The sequence below is a fragment of the Lycorma delicatula genome, chromosome 1 (assembly GCF_047948215.1).
Source record: "Lycorma delicatula isolate Av1 chromosome 1, ASM4794821v1, whole genome shotgun sequence".
NCBI lineage: Eukaryota > Metazoa > Arthropoda > Insecta > Hemiptera > Fulgoridae > Lycorma > Lycorma delicatula.
The window spans coordinates 170,838,590-170,850,980 of record NC_134455.1 but is presented as its reverse complement, the minus strand read 5'-3'; the positions used below and the strand labels follow the sequence as shown (position 1 = coordinate 170,850,980).

The window sequence follows — 12,391 nt, the reverse complement described above, 5'->3', positions numbered from 1 at the left end:
ACTTCTTCCACTCTCATTTCTTCTGTACAGAATTATATTTAAGATTTTTATACTTGACTAGTTAAACTAATTGTTCTGTATTCTTCACATTTATCTTTCTTTAGTGTCATGACCATAACACTCTTTGAAGTGTGATGGAACTTCCCCTTTTTCATAAATATTACACACTAGTTTGTATATACTATCTGTTGCTTCATCACTGGCACTGCACAGTAATCCTGCAGGTATTCCATCTATTCCAGGAGCCTTTCTGTCATTCAAATTTTTTAATGCTCGCTTAAATTCAGATCTCAGTATTGTTTCTCCCCTTTCATCCTCCTTGACTTCCTTTTCTTCCTCTATAACATCAATTTCTATTTCATTTCCTCCATATAACTCTTATATTCTACCCACCTACTGACCTTTCCTTTCATATTATAAATTGGTATACCATCTTTGTTTAACACATTAGACTTTAATTTATGTGCCACAAAATTTTTCTTAACTTTCCTGCATGCTTTGTCTGTTTTGCCAATGTTCATTTCTCTTTCCACTTCTGAACACTTTTCTTTAATCCACTCTTCTTTGCTAGTTTTCACTTCCTGTTTACAGTATTTCTTAATTGTTGATAGTTCCTTTTACTTTCTTCATCACTCACATTCTTATATTTTCTATGTTCATCCATCAGCTGTAGTATATCCTCTGACATCCAAGGTGTTGATTTTATCCTTATTACAATGAGTATCAGTATGCATTTTGAAATACTCTACTCTCTTCCCTATCTTCTTATTCATTACAAAGCCTACTCCTGCCTGTCCTTTATTTTAAGCTGAGTTAATTATTTTAAATTCACCTGACCAAAAGTAATTTTCCTCTTCCCACCAAACCTTGCTAATTCCTGCTATATCTACATTTAATCTATCCATTTCCCTCTTTAAATTCTCTAACCTACCAACCTTTTTTAGACTTCCAACATTCTGTGCTCCAACTCATAGAATGTTATTTTTTAATTTTCTGGTGACCCCTTCCTTAATAGTCCCTACCTGGAGATCCAAACAGGGGACTAGTTTACCTCTGGTGGAATATTTTACCAAGGAGAGCACCTCCATCTTTGTTACATGAAAATGCAGAGATACTTTTTCTTGGAAAAAAACAAGCTGTAGTTTTCCATTGCTTTCTGCTGTGCAGTACTCAGAAGATTGAGTGGTGTTTATATGGCTGTTTAAATCCTCCTGACCTTCGCCGTTAGCTATTGAAAGAGCTGCTGCCCTTTTTCATGAATTATTCCTTAGTCTGGCTCTCAACAGATACATCTCCAATATGGTTGCACCTTTGGCTCAGCTACTCTGTATCACTGAGCACTCAAACCCCCTCACCATCAACAAGGTCTCATGATTCATAGAGGAAGAAAATATAATTATTAACAAAAAAATTAGGTGGCAACTCTGCAAGGAAAAACAGAATTTCCCACAGGGAAAAGGGGAAATTCAGGAGGGTGACTGTTGCTAGCGGTTAACAGGAATTACTAGTGATGTAGTATCCCTATTTCCCTGCTACTGTAGATGAAACATGGATTCATCATTACATGCTAGAGACCAAAAAGAGGATGGCTTAAAATGCCAAAGAAAGTGAAAACAGTTCAGTCTACAGGAAAAGCCATGCCTACAGATTTTTGAAATACTTCTGAGTAGTGGTAGTCATAGACTACCTGGAAAATGGCAGCACTATCACTGTGAAATATTACTCTTCATTACTGAACTAATTGAAGTGTGCTTGCTATTTAGGCTAAATGTATACATCTGGCCAATAAGAAGTTGCTCTTTCACCACATTAATGCACCTGCACACTTGTTTCTGATTATTACTGTAAAACTCCATGATCTATGCTTCAAAGTCCTTTCACATGTGCCAGATTTGGCTCCCAGCAATTACTCTCTCACCCCAAACCTAAAGAACTGTTAACACACAGCTGTTAACAACAGTTCTTTAACTGTTGTATAAAGATTCACTTAAAATTAAGAGGTCGAAGCTGAGATAACCATTTGTTTTGTTGAGTTGGACGAATCACATTATATTGGGTATTAAAAAGACTGAAGATATTAAGTGGAAATTCTTGGTCTAAATGTATTAAATTGCATGATGGCTGTGTTAAAGAATAAAAATTTATTTTCTGAAAAATTTTGTGTTTTCCTTTTGAGGTATCTTACTTTTGTATAAATAATAATGTTACAAATATGTCTTAATTGCTGTATTTAATATATATTCTTAATTATTGTTGCAGACAATATGGCAGTTAAGGTCAGAAAGTTGTGGTCCTCTTGTGCAAAGAGTGTCAAAGAACATAATGGCTGTTAAATGTAAAGTCAATGCTAAACATCCAGTTGGTTACCTTCATGTTTCATTTTTTGTTTCCAAAAGCAATTCAAAGGAATCTCAAGTACATTATACGTGTAGTTGTCCTGCTTATAAGGTGTGTTTTCCTATTTATTTATGCTGTTATTATTATTAAGAAATAGAATTATTTAATTAGTTAGTTTACAGTTTTTATAGTGATAGTTTTTGAAAAGAGACCATGCCATCTGAGATGGGGGTTGGGCCTTAGATACCTCCATTTGGTTATGTTTATTGTGATGTCTCCCACTTAAAATGATCATTTCACCTTCTGACTGTATCAAATATATGTGACACCAAGATTATCTGTTTTGATACGAAAAAGTGTTAGTATATTTAAATAAGTCTGTGCAAAGTCAAGACATGATGCTCATGTTATGTTGTTGAAGTCATTCTTAGTTTTCTGCATTTCCACTAGGAACATACATCAGTTTTCAATCAGATAGATTCGTAACTCTGTTGTTGGCAGTTATACATAGTATACTTGAAACGATCAAGTGTTGTGATTTGTGAAAAATAGATGAAAGAGAATATCATATTATGATCAAACATTACTCTTTGAAAGGTAACACCGTACAGGAAACTAAAACCAAGGTGGATAAATATTATGGTGAGTTAGCTTCATTGATTGAAACAGTTTGCAAGTGGTTTGTTTATTTTTGGGGTAGTTATATAATGAGGTAGTCATAAATAATGCTGAATGTTTTAGGTGGCCTTTAATTATTAAAATATTTAATATACCATTCAATTAACTACAATGATAATATACCATTAGCTGCTTAAAATATCCACTTCCATTGTCAGAGAACTCCTTGCAGATAAGGCGGCAGCTGAGCATCGGGCCCATGAATAGAGGGTACGTCATGAGGATGCTGCAGCAAATAGGGAACAGAAGGAGAGGGGGCTAGGGAGGTAGTGGCCCAGGTGAAGAAGGCCAAGAAGGAGGAGGAGGAGACTCAGGCTCATAAGAAAGTGTCAAAAGAGGCTCAGGAGGCTCACACAACGAGCCGTGGAGGCGGTTGCCGCAGGTGATAGTAATAATGAAGTATTAGATGAGGGTGTTAGTGGTTCATCCAGTCGACAGCAACAGCAAAAGAAAGTTTTGGTGGCAGGGGCTACAAAGTCGGCAACTAAGGTAGCTGTTAAGGAAGGAAATAATTCTGATTCAGATACTTGGTTGGTTGAGGAAATATTTTGTCCTTCAGTGGGCCATGAAAGACTGGTATTGCTGCTCCTGGAGGCAAAAAAGGCTGAAGCTACCGTCCTAAAAGATTTGGAAAAGCATTTGACAACAATAGACATAGTATCTAATGAGGTTGTTACTGACTTAATTGGCATGTTTGATAACATATGTGTAGAGGTAGAGTAATTTTTAGGCAATACGCAGAATTTCAGTGAGAAGAGTGGCGATTATATACAGTCTTGATTGTGCAAACTGCGATTCTTGCACCTTCTGATGGTTAAAAGGAATGGTAGGCTTTAGCGGTACATTGAGGGCTTCACGGCTGGAACGGGCAAGCGGGGAAAAGTATCTGCTGGTCTCCACCTACATTGCTGCTACTAATTGAGAAGAAATTGACTTCAGAGGTGGTTCAGACTCCCTCAGTGTTGTTGCCAAATGTATTGCTGATTGATAAGCCAACTAGGGTTACCCCTGAGGCATTTAAAGGAGATGTTATTAAAAAGCTAGACCCTAAGAAATAGGCACTATGAATCGTTACTGTAAAAGAAAACTCCAGGGTTGTAAGAATCGTGGCTAATGACAGTGAAACCAAGAATAAGATTAGATGAAATAAAGTGGTGAATCAATACAACATTAAATCAATTGTTGCCAAGCCTCTGCGTCCTCATATGATCATGTATGATGTGCTGCTTGAGCTTGGCAAAAAAGGCTTGGACGCCATTTATGTCTAAAACATGAAATATGCATCTGCTGAATTTAGTAATCTTTTGAAGGTCATATTTTGTGCTGGCAGAAGGGAAGTGGCAAGGTCCATTTTATTATAGAGTATGATAAAGAATTATGTAGGATTTTCTATTACATTTTGATTATGTTTCTATTTTGTCAGCCTTAGTATTTGCTGCTTATGTGTTTTTTGGGGTAATTTCTTACTTGGTGATTATATTTGGTTTATGTTTTTGCCTTTGGGTTATCTGTTTATGGTTTATGTTCTTGCTTTGGTATTTATTGTTTTGTTATTTTTCATATTTTTAATGTTTTATTTGGGTCTATCTTGTGTTTCTGTTTTGATTTTGTTCTCTTGTTCTGTTTACGTGTAGATTATGAATATGTAATACATGTTTTTGTTTTTGTTTTGGCAGTAGTTTAGATTAATTGTATAACTGTTGAATTTTTATTTATGATTTACAAGGTTTTGTTTGTTTTGATGTTATTTTGTATTTTAGGTTTATTTATAGTTTGTGATTTTGTTTTTTCTTAACTTCTTGTTTTGGCATTTTAGTTTATGTTATTTACATGTTTTTAGTTTGTGTTTGTTTACAGTTTGTTTTGTTTGGATTAGTTTAGTGTTTTATATATTTTTGTGTTTTCCTTGTTCACAGTTTATTTTCTTCTTGTTTTACATCTGGTATTGGGTGTCTCGCTCACCTTTTACCATTTTTGGGTAGGTTAAAGTGAAGCAGCTTAATGGTTATGGTCTTGTTTGAGACCATTGTAAGTACGTTCATTTAGGTTAGCGTTAGTACACTGATACCAATGAAAGCATCAGTGGCATCTTGACTGAGGCAATCGAGACTGGGAGATGGCTGTTGCTAAAGTACTGAAGATGACCTCCAGTAAAGCCCCTGAGGGCTAGGTACGGAGGGGGTGAAGTATGGCGACCTAACTGCCACAGAGAGTGTCTTCCCTTTAGGGTCAGGATGTCAATACACATTTCAGCGCAAAATTACATATTTCACTGCATCCACATAAATTTATTAACATAAATCTCTTCCAACATTCTTGGTTTTTTTTTTTTTGTATTTCTTTGGCTGCAAACATGATCTTTGCAAAAGTTAATTTTCATGGTGTAATCTTTGAAGATACATTAATACTATCATATGTTCCATACAAATAAATTTAAAAGATTGCAAGTTAGATATTTAGTTCAGGTTGAATTGGAACCTGAATTTAGACAATCCACTTATTTGAAAATGTTTCATTTAAGTGCTGAGCTATGTAGCAATTAAAAGGAGTTGGTGTTCCATCTTGCTGGAAATACATGACTATTTTCACTATAAGATGGACATCTCTAAAAGCTAAGAAAACTCATTTTGAAAAAATTAGATAGATATTTTCCAACAAACAATGATCATGCACATGAAATGCATTATTTTCCAATAATGCATTAGCCAATAATAGTAACTGGAAAATTACCATTAGCAATAATTGATTCTATGATTGTAATCATATTCTTTCATATTAATAAAAAAAATACTGTATAAAAGAATACTAATACTTCAAATAAAAATTTTTACTCGTCTTACTTTTATCTTACAGTGAACTTGTGAAGCATCTAATTGTCATGAGTTCAGTATATAGCATTAACAACAATGTTTAAAAAGTTAATTTTGGCATGTTTTTTATATGCCATTGACCACTAATATTATGCAGATTAACCACTAACTCTCCAAATGGATAAACAGTTCATGTAAATAAAATTAAAAAATGAATACAGTATAGTAAAAAGAATTTTTTATACATTTGTAGTACAAGATTTTCATATTTTTTTTGCTTGGTTTCTACTTAAAATATGTTTTTTTTAGAATTTTATTTACCAGCTCATGTTCAGTATTCAGTGTATTCAGTGCTCATGTCTCTCTGGTCAGAACATCAGTCTGAGCAAGTTCAATTGTCGATTGCACAATATAATATTGTAAAGTTTCTCACGAATTACAGTGTAAAACCCTCCAAAATTTTGATTAAACTGCATGCACAGTTTGGGAAAGTGACATGTATCTGAGTCTACGACTGGACCAGCAAATTTACAGTTAATGAAACTGGCACCTTACAGTTAATGAAATTGCTTCAGAAGTGGCTATGTCATGGAATTAATCATTCCATTATCAAAAGCACTTTGGGTTCCACAAACTCTGCATGAGGTAAATTCCAAGACTTGACCCAAACTCAGAAAACAGTTGTGACAGGAAATTTGTCAAAGGATCCTGAATTGATTTTATCGAAAGGAAAATTACTTTTTACCCATGTAAAAAGTAATTTTCAGTAATATTCACATGTGACTATTCATTAATAGTCACATACATATGGAGAAACCTGCCTGTAAAGGCTAAAACATGTCTTGTCATGTGGAAAAGCTCTCATAACCATCTTTTAGAACTGGAAAGACATATTGCTTTTTAATTTTCTTCATGAACATCACACTGCCAATGCTGCATACTACTACTGCCTGTTTGAGGACAAAGTGAAAGTTGCTACCAGCCAGTCAGCCAATAATAAGGGATGTAATTTTTCTTCACAACAATGATAGATGTCATACAGTGATTAGAATCTGGGATAAACTGGACAATACTTGAACAACCCAGGTTGTTCAAGTACAGGATTACAAGGTAATTGAAATGACACTTACCTTTTTTTTTGATTTCTTTATTCCAATAGCACTTTGTGGGATCCTGCATCATCAGTTGTATATAAATTGTATAAAATTACATATCAAACATAACAATTTTTTTTTTTTTTAGAATAAAAATTTAAAGTTTAAGATTACTATCATACATACAAAACATGAAGTCAATTAAATAAAATAACTACATATATTTAAATATGATGTCAGTTAAGAATTAAAAATTAAATTTAAAATAAAATAATTAGAAAATTTATACCATGTAACCGGCCAGCCAATGTTACATTACTGAGTGGATTTGAAATTATTTATATATATTTTGATTATACCTATATTTATCTAAAAATACATACACCTGGTATACCTATGCGACCTTTGATAGAGTTCACAATGCTCCGTCATATCTTATATCAAAAATAATAGATAAAATACTTAGGATAAAAATGAATTTGGATTATCAATACAATATAAAAACAAATTTGAATTTGTAAATAAATTAAAAGAAACAACAATTGGAGAAAAAACTAGGATGGTAAGTTACAATATTAGTAATATGTATCCTAGCATACCCAGTAGATAAAACAGTTCAAATAATAAAAAACAAATTTATATAGAATAATGAAGACCCATTTTTTATTGATATTGTTACTATTGTTAGAAATATTTGCCAACAAAATTACTTTAAATTTAATGATAAATATTATATTCAGGAAAATACTTTACCAATGGATTTTCTATTATCAGCTATCATGTCCAAGGCTTACTTACAGGATTTTGAAGATAAAATTATTTATGGCATTATTCATACTCATATCCTATTATGGACTAGGCATGTTGATGATGTTTTTGTAGTTTATAATCCCATTTAATAATTTTGAATAAAATTAATTCATATTGTAATAGTTTGAAAATTGACATAAATATAGAAATAAATTTTCTAGATGTTAGTATCATAATTAACAAAAATAATCAATTTATAATGTCAGCATATAGGAAACCCACAATCAATAAAACCACAATACATAGAAATTCAAATCATCCGTGGTCACACAAAATTAGTACACATTGTTAATAGAGTAATTAATTACACATAATGTAATAAAAATAAAATAAATTAAACAAAGAAATAGATATTAGAAAACAAATTGCCAAACATAATGGTTATAATGTTTCTTTAATTGGTAATATATACATAAAACAAATTTAAAAAATTAATAATACCACAACTCTTATACCTATAAATGATACACAAAAAATTGACAATGTATATTTAAAATATTTATACACTGATAATGTAGTTAAAAATATAACTAAACATTTATGATAAAAGTAAATTTAAATTGGCATACAAGACAAACAATCATACAATAAAATATTTAAAAAAACAACAATCACTCTGACATATATATATATATATATATATATATATATATATATATATATATATATATATATGTATGTATAAAATATGTGTGTGTAAAATTAATAGGTCTTTTAAACCTAGATTTTTAGAACACATTAGAAATTATAAAAATGGTAAATTGGGTTTATCTAATGTTGCTGACCACCTTATTAATAACAACATTCTGTATCTGATATTTGGAAATAGTGGAAATCAAAAAATTTAATTTAAATAATAATAGTATAAGTTTGGACATTTTGGAAAGATTTTATATATATATTAAGTGCAAAACAATTTTCAACTTCATCAAATTTCAGACATAATATGAAGACAACACTCTTATAAAAGCAGCAACAGATGGCAGCATGTTTTTAGATAAAAATAGATATAATTGGAATGCATATAAATAATTTCAAATCCACTCAGTAATGTAACATTGGCTGGCCGGTTACATGGTATAAATTTTCTAATTATTTTATTTTTTAATTTAATTTTAATTTTTAATTCTTAGTTGACGTCATTTAAATATATGTAGTTATTTTATTTAATTGACTTCATGTTTTGTATGTATGATAGTAATCTTAAACTTTAAATTTTTATTCTAAAAAAAAAAGAAGAAAAATTGTTATGTTTGATGTGTAATTTTATACAACTGATGCTGCGGGATCCTGCGAAAGTGCTATTGGAATAAGGAAAATAAAACCATAAGGTAATGTCATTTCATTTACTTTGTACTCGGGTTGTTCATGATGGTTTTTGATTATAAAAATACAGTATATTGATACAGAGGAATATGGGTATTTAAAAGTATTGAATTTAGAAATATCATTACTATATATATATGTACAATGTAATATAGCATATATTTATATCAAATATGTTTTACCTGTATTACCAAATTTAACATTGCAATTTGTATAATTAATTATGACAAGAATTTTTTCATAAGTGCGAGAGGAATGAATTATTGACTAAAATTCAAAGTGAAATAAAGATAAATTCACAAGAAGTCTTGCACAGTGTCTTAAACAGTATAAAACATAATGCTTTGTAATAAAATAATTAAGAATTTTTGACCCTTGATCCTTTCACCGACTATTTTCTTAGGGTGTTTTAGTCAGCTTGGCCTGTTTCTTAGTACTGTCTATATGGTGAGTATGTATGTATTAGTGGTATCCAGTTTTTTCATTATTTGGGCCTTTTAAGATTAATTTTGAGAAAGGCAAGTAGATAAAGTAAGGTAATAAAACAAGTAAGTATAATAAAACAAGTAAGTAATAAAACAATTAAGAATTTTTGACCCTTGATCCTTTCACCGACTATTTTCTTAGGGTGTTTTAGTCAGCTTGGCCTGTTTCTTAGTACTGTCTATATGGTGAGTATGTATGTATTAGTGGTATCCAGTTTTTTCATTATTTGGGCCTTTTAAGATTAATTTTGAGAAAGGCAAGTAGATAAAGTAAGGTGAATGACCTTGCCTGTACATATATTAGGAGCGATCAAGAAATAATCGGAATTTTAATTTTTATCAAAAAGAATTGTTCTTTCAAAGTGGTCTCCCAGAGATACAACACACTTATGCCAATGTTTCTTCTAATCCTCAAAGTATTTTTTTATATAACTTTAATTTGAGTTAGTTTTTTCTTTATTTCATCTATCACAAGTTTTTTCTTTTAATGCTCTCTTAATCAGTGGAAACAAGAAAACGTCAGTGTGCTTTTTCTGGAACATACAGAGCCTGCAGAATGAGCTTGGTGTTATTTTTGGCTAAATAATCACAAATTAAAAAAAAGATAGATATCTACTTTCTGAAATTGAGACAAGTTTTTAATGGTTACACTAATAAAATATATGTCAGTGGGCATCTTTGTCCTGATTTTAAGAAATTTTTGAAGAATACAAAAAAAGATTGCTGTAGCTAATAACATTAAATGTGTGGTACAAGAATTTCAACATTTTTATTAAAAAGAATGATTTTGTACTACCAGTTGAAATTGTTAACTTAGATTCATTAAACAGATTATTACTTAATTAATCATATATTGCGTTTGTATTGCCAATTTATTTGGTTATCTTTTTCTTTATAAGTAATAATTATTGATGATATAATATCTGATAATATCTAATGTAGTTTCAATATAACTATATTAAAAGTGATAAGGGTTTAATTCATTTTCAAATAAATGATAATAATTTATGTGTATTATGTTTTAACATAAGAAACATTAAAAAAAAATTGTTATTTTCCATGTCTTATTGAATGATATGGTCTGAAGTCAGATCTTATTGTATTGGGTGAAACCCAGAATGCTGATGCATTATCATTTCTTATTAAAATTTACATTGAATTTACTTCAAAAAATATCTACAATAATGCCTATGGTGAGACTATATGTAAAGGATTAGTTAGTTTTTGAAATAAATCTGATGAAGAATTGTAATTTTATTTTTGGCTTTACGGATATGTATAGATTAGTAATTTGGAGTTTGCAGAAATGTTAGGTGTACATTTAGCAGGATTAAGAGATCTAAGTATCATATATTTTGTGATGATATTAACATAAATATTTTTATGGAATCAATTGAGATCGATGATAACATGAATGTTGTGAATTGAATATTTTTATCTATTGTTATTTCATCTAGAATAGCTATCAAATGCTTGGATCATATTTTTTGTTAAAAACTGTGTAATTAACAATTCTCAAGGTTGGGTTGGAGAAGGCAACTTACAGATCATTATCCAACATTTGCCTCTCTACATTTTAATTTGGTTAGTGACAGTATTATATTGACAAATTATTATGTATTAATTGATAGTGTCAAAAGTGAAGATTGGGATATTGTGCTAGCTATTAAAATGCTGATTCGTCTAATGTATGTTTCATTGATAGATTTAATAATTTTATTTCATCATGTTCCTTTTAGTGCTAGGCATAAAAATAAGATTAATAAACTAAAATCTTGGATGTTTCAATATATAAGGGTGAAACGATTTATAAAAAGTCTAAATTACAATCCTTCAACTCTAATTTAAATTAGAGTTTATTAAACATATAAATTGTTGAATAAGCTTATCAATATATCTAAAAATATATATTGCAGTGCAAATATCATCCAGGCTAACAGTGAAAGGTAATATGGCAGATGATAAGAGTGGCAACAAATGCTCCTACTGAGATTATCTTATTACCAATAGCTGAAATTGAAAATAGATTAGTTTGATGCCACTGATAACTGATTATTCTGAAAAAGCTGAACTGTTCAGTACTTTTTTTTAGATGAGTGGGTTATAATTAAGGATATTATCTAAAAAAAATAAAAGCCATAGAATTTTTTTCTAATAAATGTTGATGAGATATTGTTTTTCTCAAATGTTTCATGACATGAAATTACAGATATATCTAAAATTAAGAAATGCTGTTCATTTATAATTAAACATATCTCAAATGCTATAATTAAAAAAATTGGAATCTTGTATTTCGCTACCTTGTAGCTCACGTTTTTAATAGATGTTATAAATTAATACTTATCATTAATTCATTTTCATTATAAATAAATCCTTATTACTATTTTTTCATAAAAATAATACAGGATTCTACAAGTTCCCGACTCAAATGATTAAAAACAGCATTATCCATATTCCTAGATATCAAATGGCATTATTCGAGAGTCATGGCTGTTCTTCAGGTGTAAAGCTGAAAATTCTCGTATTAATCAAAATAGAAAAAGGCTGCAAATATAAAATATTAAATATAATATAAAAAAATTAACTATATACTTTTAAAAAATATTATTATAATCAATAATTTTACTTGACGTACTGGATTGATCTGATCTTGATGTTTTTCATTTTGTTATCACTTATATGATGATGCATTTTATAGAAGTATTGATCATTCATTTGATGTATTTTGTTGAGATTATACAGTGATATTTAAGTATGGAAATAGGTTTATATGGCAAATACCTCTCAGATATACAGTATAAAGCTGTTTCCATATTAAATATCACACGTTGAAAAGGTATTATTTATGTTT

The 12,391-nt window shown here is 30.1% G+C and overlaps 1 protein-coding gene across 2 annotated transcripts in view; it reads left to right on the top strand.

Moving 5' to 3' along the window:
* Nucleotides 1-12,391, top strand: part of LOC142325464 (uncharacterized protein C2orf42) — a 79,394-nt gene that overhangs the window by 27,542 nt on the left and 39,461 nt on the right. For both annotated transcript variants that reach the window (XM_075367273.1, XM_075367263.1), the window contains exon 5: nt 2,260-2,448. In XM_075367273.1, coding sequence (XP_075223388.1) covers nt 2,260-2,448 — 189 coding nt within the window. The remainder of the gene's footprint in view (nt 1-2,259; nt 2,449-12,391) is intronic.